This window comes from Grammomys surdaster, unplaced genomic scaffold (genome assembly GCF_004785775.1).
Source record: "Grammomys surdaster isolate TR1022 unplaced genomic scaffold, NIH_TR_1.0 126071, whole genome shotgun sequence".
NCBI lineage: Eukaryota > Metazoa > Chordata > Mammalia > Rodentia > Muridae > Grammomys > Grammomys surdaster.
The window spans coordinates 2,137,576-2,152,527 of record NW_021620880.1 but is presented as its reverse complement, the minus strand read 5'-3'; the positions used below and the strand labels follow the sequence as shown (position 1 = coordinate 2,152,527).

The following is a 14,952-nucleotide window of genomic DNA, read 5'->3' as shown; positions in this document are numbered from 1 at the left end:
CCAGTGGTGGTCTTAGAAATCCCAGTGGAGGTCTTAGAAATCCCAGTGGAGGTCTTAGAAATCCCAGTGGTGGTCTTAGAAAAGAAGTCCAGTGTGGTCATAGTTTTTGCCTCAGGACCAATAGTGTTACTTTCTGGAGTTACAGCATGCTGTGGAGGAGAAGCTGTTCCTCCAGGGGTCATAAATCCACCACTAGGGATTGTAGTCATATTTTCATGCTTTCTGTGGACCTCAGTGACCATAGCCTCTCCTCCTGGGGGCAAAATCTTTATAGTATCAGTGGTCAACACCTCTGTCACGGCCAGATTCTCAGAGCCAGGTCCTGAGGCATTCACAGAGGATGTAAACCAAAATTGTGGCAAGGGGGTTGAGCTGGATTCTAGAGAAAAATCATTAGAAAAAAATAGGTAAGATTTCTACCTCTTCCTTCCTTTCTTACTAATTCCCAACAACACTAAATCCACTCCAAAGCTGAGGAACCTGATTCAAAAATCCTTCATTCAAGGATTTCAAGATTTACTTCCCAGAGCGGGGAGATAACAATCCCACTACATAAACTCTCTGTTCCCTTACTCTAAGATGTTAGTGGCCCAAACTATGGGTCATCTGTAGATTTTCTGCATTTCCAGGGTCTAATTCAAGGAAGGTTCTTAGTTGCCTATGTTTAAAGCCTCATTTTAACCTCCTACAGTAATATTGTTCAAGGCCTGATTTGCTGTTGACACCGCAAAGAGAAGCTGTCAGTACACCATATTGAAGGTGTCAGAAACAAAGCAGAGGTCAGAAGATTCTAGACAGCAAATTGTAAACAATTAGATTAGAGCCAGTGTAAGGGCTTGGCCTGACTGAACTCCAGTCCTGAATCTCTAAGGGATTTCAGGTCTTACATGCAATCTCTTAACTGCCAGTGTGTGTGTGTGTGTGTGTGTGTGTGTGTGTGTGTGTGTGTGTGTGTGTGTATGTGCATATTATGTATGTATATATGTATGTATGTATGTATGTGTATGTATAAATATACATATATCCCTTTTCTAGTCTCTTGACCATGAAATGAGAAGGAAAAATAGAAATGAAAACTATGAAGCAGTATATTCATCCAATTCTCATTTAGTTCTTATAATAGTGTCCTGAGTCTGAGACTATTTCAGTTTTTAGATGAGGCAAAGGAAACTCAAAGAGGTCAAATTTGATTGGCCTTAAAGTTTGCTATCTTCCATCTATGTCAAATCAAAGAAGTTAGACCTGGCAGACTAGACCCACCAGTGTCTGGTTTTGTGACTTACGATTCTGACTTCCAGGTCTAGTTACTTACCTGCCTGCACCAAGAGCTCATTCAATATATGGACAAGAGGAAAAGGGCCATTGCCACAGAAAGTGCCCCTGACATCATCCATATCCAGTGTCCATACCATGGCCCCCCCAAAATGCTCTCTTTTCACATACATTGCCTGTAAAAGTAACAGTCAGTTACTAACAACATCTAGTCTGGCACAGGAGACAAAGCAGAAGATGAGCAACCCTGCAGAAGGCAATAAAGGCGAGCAGGTATGATTATAGTCCGCGTGGACGCTGGCATCTACTTCTCATTAGCTGGAGAGTCGTAGAAATTTTATGACTCTTATCTTTCTTGGTCACCTCATTCAAGAAAAATAAATAAATACTTTAGCGGCCAAAAGAATGCCTACACACAACTTTAATAAGGTTTATTGGGTTTCCTTTGTTCAGTTTTGGGTTTTGGGGTTTTTTTTTTTTAGTTGTTTTGTTGTTATTGTTGTTCTTGATCTTGTTGTTCTTTCTGTGGTTCTTGTTCTTTCTCTTGTTGTTGTTTTGGTTTGGTTTAGTTCACTTTGAAGCTTTATTTTTAGTTGTTTAATCTGAAAACAAATTATTTATAGTAAAACAAGAAGCTAGACTACACCTTGAATTACTTCCCCTACCCTAGTTAACTAAAAGGCAGTGTGAGGAGCTGAAAAGATAATGCAACTGTTAAGAGTACCTGCTGCTCTTACAGAGGACCCAGGTTTGCTTCCCAGCACCTACATGGTGGCTCACAACCATTTGTGACTCCAGTTGTAGGGGAAATGACACTCTCTTCTAACCTTCAAGAGCACTAATCATGCTAGTGGTGCACACACATACATGCAGAATAAAATCATATGCATAAAATAAATAAAAAAATTTAGCCGGGCAGTGGTGGCGCACGCCTTTAATCCCAGCACTTGGGAGGCAGAGGCAGGTGGATTTCTGAGTTCGAGGCCAGCCTGGTCTACAGAGTGAGTTCCAGGACAGCTAGGGCTATACAGAGAAACCCTGTCTTGAAAAACCACAAAAAAAAAAAAAATTTAAGGCACTGTGACAAATGGATGCTTTCATGCATGTACATGGGGTTTGTGCCACAGAACAGACTGGACATTATGAAATGGGAAGCTCAGACAAGTGGCTAAATTACCTGGTGTCCCCCTCCACAAAGAGAAAGCCAAACTCTTCACTGGAATGAACCTTCCATTCTGTTCATGTGTAAACTGTGGGGGAGAGTGATGATGGAGGGAGATAATGGTTTTGTGGTCCTGAGAGATTCCTATTTCCTTGCTAACTGGCTTGCCCATGCAGAAGCACTAAAACATTTAAAGTAGTTCTGTGCCAATAATCACCTAAAGGTTTCTTTCTGTTCTGAAATTCTTTCACAAAATGCTTTAATCATCTCGTCACCAGGTTCATGTCCTCTATTTAGCTCTAGCTTACTAAGGTACAGTAATGTCCCACAATTCAAGTCCATCTCGGCTACTGGTCCCAGGGCCTCCCCATAACACACAGTACGGGCAGGTGAGAATTTAAATCTGATGTTCTGAGTCTCATATATTTAAGTTCATCTGATTTTCTATTTCTATTGAGCCATCTTTTCTGTGTCTTCCATTCCCAAACTAGAGCAAGGTCCTAATAGCCAAAGCCTTGCTCTCTACTTGAGTTACGCATGATGCACACAGTGAAACACCATTAGTGCCCCACTCTCTCTACTGCTTTTTACCCCAAACTGTCTCCCAAAGAATAGCCAACACCTGCCACCTCTATCACCTACAAAAGAACTGTGAATTCTCTCTACTCCTAAGCCCCTATATCCACCACTTGTCAATACTCACAATCTACCACTTGTCCAAAATACCTGGTCCTGACAATCATTATCATATGCCTGGATCCTTCCTTGTTCCTTAGAGTTTCCAAACTTACAATTTTTTATAGCAAGTTCACATGTGAAAACACACTAAAATTAGACTTTTTGAAATATTGACTGAATGTAGGATAAACCAAGAATTATCATTTATTAAGTATCTCAGAATTTCCAAAGGAATGGCAGATTTGGGAATAACCAGACCATGAAACATCTTTTTAAAATCGCTATGAAAACCTGCCAAGTATGGGCCAGGGATATGGCTCAGTTGGTAAAATTCCTGCTCTGTAAATCTGAGGACCTGAGTTTGATCCCCCAGAGCCCACATTTTAAAAGCCAAGTATAGCAGAGTAATCTCAACACTGGGGAGGTAGAGACAGAAAAAACCCTGGGGCTTGCTAACCAACCAAATTAGCTAAATCTATGAATTTCAGGTTCACAAATAATAAGAAGAAGATGTTGAAGAGAAATTAAGGAAGACACATAACATCAGTTCCTCTCACCTCATCTTGTGTGTGCATACACACACACACACACACACACACACACCTGGCAGAGTCAATTTTATTTATACCACTTATACTGGGAAAAAGGGATGATCAGTTGGGCTCCAAAATCTTCCAAATTACAAGTCACATACCAACTCAGAAACTCCCCTTAAAGCAGTATTTTAAATCCTCCACAGAAATATTCTGTCCTACGACAGGGAGACCGGAGCCATTACAAGGTCCCCTTCAAGTACTGGAGGTCAGCCCTCTATCCCCACCTTCACACGATTAGAATTGCCACAGCCCTTCTATACTTAGAGAAGGGAGGAGATGTCAGGGGCAGCCCTGCTTACACAGTGAAGGCCTAAAATCAGCAATAGGCCTGTCATACATGTATACTAACACCAAGTCTTGGGTCTCTGTGGAAAAACATTGAAACAGATGGCTATAAGCTATTGTAAACAGGCAGCTTTTGTAGAAATTTATAAGCCTGAGTAGTCATAGACCTTGTAAATAGGTAGCCTTGGCAGACAATACCAACTTAGATAAGGACAAGTGAGTCATAGGCAGAGTCATAGTGACCTGTCCCCTGAACCTTCACCCAGCCGATGCCCGGTTCTGAAAGATATCTGTATTCCCCCTGAAAACCCCCACTCCAGTGTCATCCCCTTCCCCACATCCTGCCTTTCTGTGTTTATAACCCCTGTGTGAATGAATTACAATTTGAGAAAAAATAAATAAATTATTTAAAATAAAAAAGAAAAAGAAAAGAAAAAAAAGAAAAAAATAAATAAACAAATAAACACTCTGTCCTACCCAAATTCTCCTTTCAACCTATGACAGGATTTCTATCTATCCTAGGGAGCCTCTCTCAAAAGTCATCTCCTCCTCCTGCTCTCACCTCCCTCAGGAAGCCTTGAACTTTTCCCAATCCCTGCTACCTATCAGTGATATTCATGGATGTTTGGTATGATACATTGTGTGAATGATCATAGGCACACACACACACAGGCAAAGAGAGAGAGAGACAGAGAGAGAGGGAGAGAGAGAGAGAGAGAGAAGAATCCCATCAAAGCTAATGAGATTCTGAATACCAGAACAGAAAAGAACAAGCATCTCACCTTGTAACTGAAACTGATGGTGTCATCATAGCCAAGCCACTCCTTCTCCTTAAAAGCATATGGGACATATTGATAATCAATCCAGTGCTTTTTTGCTCTTTGGACAAAGGAACAAACCTGCCAGGAAGACACATGTGAGTTCCATGAAATGCCCTGAAGAGAAGCACCAGGAGATACACTTGCTTCTTCACTAAGGAGAAGGATTCAGGAAAAGCTTCTCACCAGGACCTGAAACAGGAAACCAAAGAGGGAGCCAAGGAAACTGTCCATAAAGGGCTTCCTCTACATTCATACTGTGTCACTTCTGTTACATAACCCTCTAGTGTCCACAGTAAAATCAAAAATTAGTTACTTACTTTTTATAAAGAGATAGAAAAGTGAGTGGCATTCACCAGAAACAAAGTCAAGCACAACACTAAGACAAATAAAGCCAACCAGTGACCAGAACAGCATTTGTCTTGTTGTCTTCATAAACAAGTCTCTCTTGTGTTCATAAGTGCTAAGATTAAGCTGCCTTATCTAGGTCACTATCTGACTATCCCTTGAACTTCTAGTATATTTAAAGATCTTGGAGGCAGGGCAAAATGGGTTGTTACAATCCACCATGCTCCTGAATATCTACCAAACTCCCAGCATTGTGCTACAAACTAAATATTACAGAGAAGTACAGGCATTCAAGCTGTATGTCAGAAGTTAACATCTATGCCATTTCCTAAGATGCTTCTTGTTGTTGTTGCTGTTGTTGGGTTGTTAGTTGTTTGGATGGTTGGTTGGTTGGTTGGTTACACCTTAAAGGTTTTGTTCAGAAGTTTGTTTAATCTATCATGCCTTTAAAAATACATTCTTTCAACTATGACACCATGGACAACCATACTTCATGAGATTAACAGGAAAATATATCCAACGCAAAGCAGAGATTGTTTGCACTTGCAGCATCTCCACTCCTCCCTAAGGGGGAGGGGGCTTGTAACTCTCCATCTGGCACCCTGTTGCCTTCTGCTCACCCCCAATATTCCCTGTGCTTCCAAGTCTGCTCAGACTTTACCTGCCCCACCACCCTATGCTTTTATTGTCTCCTCCAACCATTCATTCCCCAAACAGTAGACAGAGCTCTCTAATCCCATCACCTCATAGTAAGCCAAGAAGCCAGCCTGCTTGGTGTACTTCCCAGGAGATGCTGGTCCCATTGAGGCAGCCTGCAATCCATTCGTAGATTCTTTGAGGAGGTGAAAGGTACGTCCATAGGTGGGGAAGCCCATAATAAGCTTATCTGTGGGTGTCCCAAGCTTTCTCCAGTAATTCATAGCATATGCCTGTAGGTGGAAAGAAGATAGCCTCACCAATGGCCTGGGCTCAATGATGGAACTGTGGATCACCTGAGACCTTCCCTTTTCTTACCGAAGATTTAGAGTCTTCAGGAAGGGAGAACAGAGGACTATTGTGTCCTGTAAATTTTTCCCAGCTTCCATGTAAGTCATAAGATAAAACATTAATGAAATCCAAACGTCTGTAAGAAACAGAGGAGATACAACTAATATCATCATAGCACTATTCAGCTAAGTAGCTGTAAGTTGGTCATCAAAGTTTCTTGCTCTTATGAACCTGCCTAGGCTATGTCAATCTCTTTGAGATGGAATGAATCGCTGACTAGAAATAGCTGTGCATCAAGCTCCATGTATCCCAGGACCACATGTAGAGGTAGAAAGACCTCAGACAGGAAAAGGATTATGTGCAGGCCTGACGCAGTGCTATCAGAAGTCTTCCTTAACCATCATGAATCAAACCACAGTACCAACCCATAAGAGTAAAAGAGATGTATGTGAAGGAACCACTGGCATCCACACTTTCATAATCATAATGACCATATGTTAACTAAGCATGTATCATGCCATAATGTAAGGGTTTATACTGGTTCTCTAATTTAATCTGGTCAATGCCATAAAAACAGTTTCTCTCTCTCCCTCCCTCCCTCCCTTCTCTTCTGTTTTTCTTGACAGTGTCTCATTATATAACTGAGGTGGACCTAGAACTTACTATGTAACTCAGGCTAATCTCAAACTCATGATCCTCTTTCCTCTACCTCCCTGATGCTGTCTAATGACAGAGAAGAATACAATATCATATCCAACCAACTTTGTACATTTTAAAGTTAAATAATTAGAAACTCAAATTTACAAATTCTCTAAGTCACCTAGTTAGATAAATATGTGTGTGTGTGTGTGTGTGTGTGCGCGTGCGCGCGCGCGCGCGTGCGTGCACACACACAAACAGACACATCAGTGTTACCTGGCAACACAACACTAATAAGCTCTCTTCCCTGTTGGGTCTCTCCTTTCCTCCTACCTCATTAAAACAACTCTCCCTTATGCAATTGTCCTCTCTTTTTCTGCATCAACCTTGCAACCTTGGTTTCTTCATTTTTAAATACTTGATTGTGATTCAAGAAAATTAGTTCAGAGCCAGTATATGCAAGAAGATTGACAACCTACCAATTTTTGTTTGTTTTGTTAATGTTTCAAACAAGATGTGCTCTGTAATGTATGAGTGGCCATTCCTGTGTTGCTTCCCTTGGCACTTGTCATCTGCTCTCTGACACTATTATCTAATTGCACATAATATGTCCATTCCTGTGTTCAGAGGAGGAAGGGGTCAGGCCCATGAGTAAAAGAGATGTATGTTAAGGAACCTGTGAGTTCCAGTAATGATTCCATGAAGAAGACTCTATCTGTGGCAACCGTGTTATAAGCCAGCAGTACAACACAAAGTTCTGATTTTGAAATGAAACCCCTAGGGATGGGTAAGACACCACTCCTATCTGCACCTCATTAGCTCCTTACCCCACTCTTCAATTTACCCTATAACCTCACTAACATGGAGACAAGCAAATGGAAGCTCAGACCATGCTAGAACCACTCTGGAGCAACATCCACTCACCTTCCTAAAAGGAACGCATCATAAGATGTGTGGATGATGTATGGGATGCCAGAGACAGCAGCCGACAGCAGCAGCCGTGGATGCTGGGTGAGCAGGGCCTCCCTCTCAAAGGCAAACTGGAGCTCCTAAGAGACACAGAAAAACAAACCAGCCAAGGAGAAAACCTCATCCAGAAATTGCTTAAGTTCTTTAAGCCAGGCCTGGTACAGAAAGAAAACACAGGCTCTGCCCAGGTCTATAAGACAGACACATACCAACATGGTACTTGAGTTAACAGAGGGAAAGAAAACAGGCTTCGAACTCCAAATCTAGACCAGCAAGGCCAGGAAGCTTCAGAGACAAAGTGTTCCTTTAGGCTACAGAGCTGGGGCAAGATCCAGATGCAGACAAAAGCAGCCACAGAGCAACTGCTCCACAACTATGTGACCCAGCACCTCCAGGGACTGTCCGTAGAACATTCTGTTCCTTTCTCCTGCCCCAACCTTGTGTTACCTCTCTGCCATTCACCCACCCTGAAGGAGAAGTAGGACCATTTGCTTATTGGCCTTACTTCAATTAAGAAGAGAAAATTCCACCGGTCACGTGGGGGGCTGCCTCGAAGTCCAGGGTACAAGAAGAAAAGGTCAAGACCATCAAAGCCATGTATTCTCAGAAAGGATATGACTGAATCAATAAACTTTTCACGGTTGGCAAGTGTGGACAGCATACTGGTGAACCTGCAAAGAAGCCAGTATAAGACAAAAAGCAGTGTTTTCAAAACCACAGCCTCCCCTGAGGCCCTAGCAGAGTCCCCTATGTAGAAGCCTGGTTGGCACAAGAGGCAAAGTGTTCTCAAAAGCAACTCCCTCCCATGGCTCTTTTCCTCATTGGCTTGTTTGAATTGTTTGTTTGCTCTCCTTTCCATAGCAAAATAATTTGGAATAATTCTTGCTTGTTGGAGCTGAACTTTGACCAAATCTAGATTAGTCTTGTGAAAAATGATTATAAAATAACTAGACCTACAGACTAAAAATGGACCTGGGTACCGTTGTCTATAAGCCATCAATCAGCTGGAAGAAACCTTTCAAATTATTTAGTACTTGTGAGTCTTGCTTTCTTTTCCTAGTAACTTGAAATGCAGCCACATCACAAGAAATCATTCATGTATACATATCCATATACACATACACATATCCATATACGTGGCATCTCACTTGGCTCTAGACTCACAGCAAGTCAGAGGAGTAAAGATGGAAACCTGGGGTTAGACAGGTCAGTCACCTCACACTTAAAATCCTCCATCCCACCTGGAGGTCCCTCACAAGGGGCATCCTATACTCACCAGACTATCAGGTCTCTCTCCACAGCTGGAAAGCACACTCTGCCCCAGACCTTAGCTAGGAAGCAAGGAGACTTTCCTTGTGAGAATATGAAGGTGCTTTGTCATTTCCCTATTGTATTTTGGATGGGAGGCACTAACAAGAGCAGCCACTGACTGAGGGATGTGTGCAATGAGTCCCTGCAATAGCACCAAAATACCATCTGTTGCTTCTTAATCTCCAGCACAGCCACCTCCACATAGAAAATGGAAGATTCCGGGGCCGGTGAGGTTTGGGGGTTATTCTTCTTGTCCTTTATTTTTTTTTAAATATTTATTTATTTATTTATTTATGTATATGAGTACACTGTTGCTGTCTTCAGACACACCAGAAGAGGTCATCAGATCCCATTACAGATGGTTGTGAGCCACCATGTGGTTGCTGGGAATTGAACTCAGGACCTTTGGAAGAGCAGTCGGTGCTCTTAACCACTGAGCCATTTCTCCAGCCCCCCTTCTTGTCCTTTATAAAACTTCTCTTTTCAGAGACAAAACTCCTGCCTCCAACAAAAAGAGTTAGAGATTCATTTGTGGGTGCCTCATTTTACCAGTTACTTGTTTCTTGCTCTAAGTTTCACATCAGATGTCTATTTTCCTTGGTATTTCTTCCTATGGGTTTGTAGCTTCAAGCAGCCTTGTGTTTTGTTTTATTTTGCTTTGCTTCATTTTGTTTTGCTTTGTTTTGTTTTGTGTATGTTTTCAGATGGTGCTAAGGGTCAGACCCAGGGTCTTTGTTATGTTCAGTCATTAAGTGCTCTGCCACTATGCTACACTCCCAGCCCTCAATGTGTCATATTGTCTCTCATGTCTCCAGGTCCCTTTTCTTATCACATATGGGACCTTCTTTTCCAAAATCCTATGACCATTTATGGAAAGGAGTCCCTTGAATGCAAGACGTGAGAAAGTACCAATATGGGCTTTGCTGTCATTATATCCAAGCTGGCTTTCCCACACAACCCTGGGGAACACACAAACACACACACACACACACACACACACACACACACACCATTATTCTCACTTCCATCTTGCTCTACCTCCCAGAGAAAAGACAACAGAATAGCTCACCGTGATGTGCCAAAGTTCCACCCTCCAATGGACAGCAGTGTTTTCAACTCCCTGTTCCTGGAACATAGGTGAGAAAGTGAGTAAGCAGGTCCCTACTCTATGGACACCTTCAATCACTGTTCCTTTTTCTTTTCCTTTTTGGGAAAACCTTAGGAAATGGAGTAGGAGATATGAAAAGAATAGGAAAAGGTATATGGAGACTATAGTAGGAAAGAAAATAAAGAAGACTAATCAATCCAAAGACCATTACATCTCTGAACACTAAGACTATACAAAGAGGCCCAAGCTCCTTCACTTCCCCCTAATTTTTCCAGAAAAGAAAGAAAAGTCTAGAATATTTCTAGACACTTGTTTACTTCCTTAACAAATAGTGAGTAATGATTATGTGCCTTTGAGTGCTTGAAACACAATAGCAAATACATAGACAAGCATCCCACTCACTGGGAGCTTGACCTGCCCATCACTCTCTGTTAATATTAATAACAAACCTTCCCTTGGGCAGAGAAGGAGCCCACAGGTGCCAGACAGGAAACACTTCAGCACTTCCTGAGCCTCAGCTTCCTTGTGTAGTTAATGACCTAACTCTTCCGTGTTCAGAGAGCTCCCCTGGGAGGAAAACTCACAGACTGGCAGTTTTAAGGGGCAGGGGTAACAAACACATTAACATTTGTTGAGTATTTGTGATTCTCAGGACCTCTTTGAAGCACATTAGCAGCGTTAATACCTCACAACTGGGCTCACAGAGTGAACCAAAGCTTCCCAGGAGAGAGGAGTGTGAAGACACCCAGGAAGAGGAAAGACTGACTACCAAGTCATCGCAAGAAGCAGCTCAGGGCGGGGCTGGTCAATGAAGAACTCTTAAGTTGGAAGTACTCAGATCCCCATTTGAGAGAAAAATAGAATTAGAAAAATCAGGAAATTTTAAGAGTATTAAGAGAAATGAGATTCACTTCCTTCTAGCTATAAAATCTGAGAACTCAAATACACATCTAACATACCTCTCCTTGAGCTTGTTGAACTCTGGGTAGAGAACATTCTCATCCTGGAGATTCTTGGCAACAATCTGGTTGTTTCTCATTGAGGCAAAGGCAAATATCAGATGTGTACAAAGAAAGGGGTCCAGGTCACGGGGCATGATGGAGGCAGGGCCTGGTCGACTATGTGCCCAGTTGGTGAAATAGCACACCAATTTGTAGGCAGTTCCTGGCAAGGAGAGCAAGTATTAATCAGCAGAGAGCATGAGGCAAGAAAGGAACTCAGCTTCTGAACAGCAGAGTGAGCTAACAAGCCTAATCAGAGACCAGGCCACGGTAACAGCCTCCATATCCCCCACAAACATACACCAAAGCTGCTTATGCATGCCCCCAGACATCTCTTGACCTTGCTGCTGAGGCTCCAGAGAAGAAAGAATGCCTTGTGAGTCTAGATCCTGACACATACTGATACATACAAACAGCAAGTAACCAGAGTCCTGTGTTGGATTGTTACTGGATCAATAACCTCTGACCAAGGAGCCATGATAGGCAGAGGTCCAGGAGACGCTGAATGGAGATTTCCTAGCCAGAGAATCTCCCTGGCTCTGGAGGAGTGGTGGTTTCCTTACCATCATTGTGTTTCATCAGAAGAATCAGCCCTGCAGGAAATGAAGAAATTCATATAGACGCACTCAGTGTGCATGCTCCACACACCCTCCAGTTAGTAAGTGCCCCTTCCAGTTCAGCACCATGTACACATGCAGACACACAAATGGACACATGCCTCAGTCACTGGTTTCCTGTCCACGAGAGCTAACAGAGTGGAGCTAGTCTAAGCTCCTTTTCTAAGAACATCACATGCTACCTGTACATGCTTTGCCTAGGGGCAATGGTGGTTAGAAGTGTAACCTAAAGCTCTCAGCCAGTAAGTTTCAATTTTGACTACAGATTCAAAAGTACACGCACATACAGAAAGTGTACACCTCATAGCCCTCTCCTCAGAAATTTCCAATTAACTAGTCCAAGATGAAGTCCAAGCATGAAAACCACCAGGTTGGAGAACTACTGCCCAGCTCCTTCCTCCACGAGTGCCTTTAATTATTTTCTATCCCACATTCACCTAATCCAGGCTCCCTAAGCCCCAGGGGTCTCAGCTGGGCACCAGAGAAATGACAAACTGATATCTCCTGGACTGTGTCATTGCTAGGATCTGTCATACTCACCAGCCAGCAGCAGCAGCCTCCCCATCTCAACTGCCTGGTAGCTATGGGGATGGAGCTCACGACTCAATAGGAGTTGGCTCATGTGCAGCAATGGGGACAGCTACATATACGCACCAGGCCAGAAACAATGATTCAAGAGTCACAGTGACCTCAGACAACTTGCACTCTGTCTCCAGAACAGCTGTAGTTCTCAGGGCCAACAAAGCAATATCCCTGGCCTGGCACTAGCAGGGAGTAAGTGTTCACTACACGCTGTAACAAAGGCAAATACAGTGTCCCTGAGACGTGTCTGGCAAGCGGTCCCATTTTCTGGTATCCAGCCCCCCACAGTTGAGGTGGAGGAGACCTACAACACGATGAGCTCTATCTATACAAGATTATCAGGAAAACAGCGTATCAGAAAGTTTCAAAGCTTCCGCTTTAGATTAAGGCTTTTGGCTACTATTTAGGAAGTTTTATAATTTTGGGTGAGTTACTGAGGCCCTAAGTTTCCACACATTAAAAGAAAGCCTGTTTCCCATAAATAGCTCATTCTTACTTCAAAGGAATTTATGAAAACGAAAGAGACCATGTGAAAACTATGTTTGCATATAAAAGTTTAATTACTTACAGATGTCATTAGAAAGTTGCCCAAAAGAGCAGGATGCTCAAAAGCAAACACTGACAGTTGTGTGAACAGGTGGAGTAAACACACTCAAACAGCCTATTTTCTACATGATATAGAGTTCAGACCCAGCGTCTATTGGGCGAACATACGAGACAACTATGAGGTGACCTGAGCCTCAGGTATATGAATAAGATTATTCATACCCAAGAATCAGTTTTAAAGAAACACAACAATAATGGAAAGGGTTTTTTTTTTAAGTGTAAATCAGATAGATAGCTTTGACTCATTGGTTTTCTTTCTCCGTCCCAGATGGTCTCAGACTCTGTGGCCGCTCAGAGACAGACGCTGCTGCACGTGGATTAACAGGAGATGCTACGCACATCTCAGTGTCATGGAGGATTCATGCGATTCATGGAAACCGCAGTGCCGTGTCAAATCTGTTGATGTGTCCATACCTCAAAGCTGGCCACTCCGATTCTGTATGCACAGTGCTTGATAACAGTCACATTAAATGGAAATTGCACTGAAAATCAATGTGCTCTGTCTGTCCATCTATTTGTTCACAATCTTATTCCTTCAGTTCTTGGGGGAAAAACATTTGTCCTTCATTTGTGGGAGGAAATAAGCAAGAAACTCATAATTTTTAAACCAGTAGTTTATTTGGGTATCAAAAAACAAAGACAAAAGGTATAAAATATGGTGGTGAGTGCATGCACACGCACGCGCGCACAACACATACACGTGTGTGTGCATGTGTTGCAGTGAGGAAGAATGGGCTTTATTATCGAACAGACTCCAGAGCTCCATCCTGTACTGTATCAGCCCTGGGACCCATTGATTCCTATCTATCTACTTCATGTACTGTCCATTCCAGGGCTACTTTTAACCTAAGCCAGAGAATCAAGAAAGTCTCCCAAGGCCAACAAAAGTCAGGACTGGCAACACTTCGTAGCATTGGTTAATGGCCCCTAATGCTCTTTCACTCTAAGGACCATCTTCCCTTGCTTCCCAGTCACTCTTCCTGAGCTCGTTCTTGTTACTGGGTCTGTGCCTTTGCAACCTCACTATAAACTATTGGTACTACAGTTGATTTCTGGAGCCTCGATCTTGTCAGGCTCTCTCTACTTCATGGCCTGAGGCTCTGCTGGTTTTCTTTTAAAACCTTGATATGAAATGTTGCTCTCTGCTTCTGAGCCTTTCTGCATGACTGAGATGGCTGCTGCCAGGGGCACTAGCTCTCAGTGTAATTTGCTTGGCAAGCTGTTCCTACCTCTCCACATGCACAGAGGTATATGGTGCTAAGAAAGCCAAGACAGAACAATAGATACAAGGAATGACCTCTAATTCAGGGGTGACCGACCATACCCCAAAGCTGGAAACTCTGATTCTGTATCCATAGTGGTTGATAACAGTCACATTAAATGGAGATTGCACTGAAAAATCGATGTGCTCTGTCTGTCCATCTATTTGTTCACAATCTTATTCCTTCAGTTCTTGGGGGGAAAACAGTCAATGCTTATGTCACACATTTACTGGCATTTATAAAATATTTCTTAGCATTTAGCCTATTCTTATGGGGGAAAAATACTAATGTATCTTATTTGGCTAACTGAAAATTTCCCCAAAGCATCATGACCCCTCTCATATTACATTAAACTAATGGAGATGAAGGCAAGAACACAAATGTGTAGTGCTTTGGTTTCAGCAAAACATTTAACTAAAACTTTCAAGGCATTGTGGATAAATTATGGAAGCATGCTTAAATTAGCTGTATGAATGATACAAAATTCTAAAGAAAATTGACATTTCTTCTCCATTTTTGTAGCTGCAGTTTAGACAAGGAACAATTCTGGGCCAAAATTTTTGACTGAGGGTGACCAGCCCAACTTGGGACCCATCTCAAGCGAAGCTCCCAGGCCTGACACTATTACTAATGCTATGGTGTGCTTACAGACAGGAGCCTAGCCTGGCTATCCTCCAAGAGGCCCAACAAGCAGCTGACTGGGACAAATGC

At 42.6% G+C, this 14,952-nt stretch overlaps 1 protein-coding gene across 1 annotated transcript in view; it reads right to left on the bottom strand.

The window, feature by feature from the left end:
- Ovgp1 (oviductal glycoprotein 1) overlaps positions 1-12,356 on the bottom strand; it is a 12,872-nt gene extending 516 nt beyond the window's left edge. The window contains 11 exon segments of the mRNA XM_028755672.1: positions 2-379; positions 1,313-1,448; positions 4,776-4,892; positions 5,903-6,088; positions 6,174-6,282; positions 7,710-7,834; positions 8,260-8,425; positions 10,135-10,191; positions 11,133-11,337; positions 11,738-11,767; positions 12,332-12,356. Of these exon segments, the coding sequence (XP_028611505.1) occupies positions 2-379; positions 1,313-1,448; positions 4,776-4,892; positions 5,903-6,088; positions 6,174-6,282; positions 7,710-7,834; positions 8,260-8,425; positions 10,135-10,191; positions 11,133-11,337; positions 11,738-11,767; positions 12,332-12,356 (1,534 nt within the window).
- Positions 12,357-14,952: the final 2,596 nt, after the last annotated feature.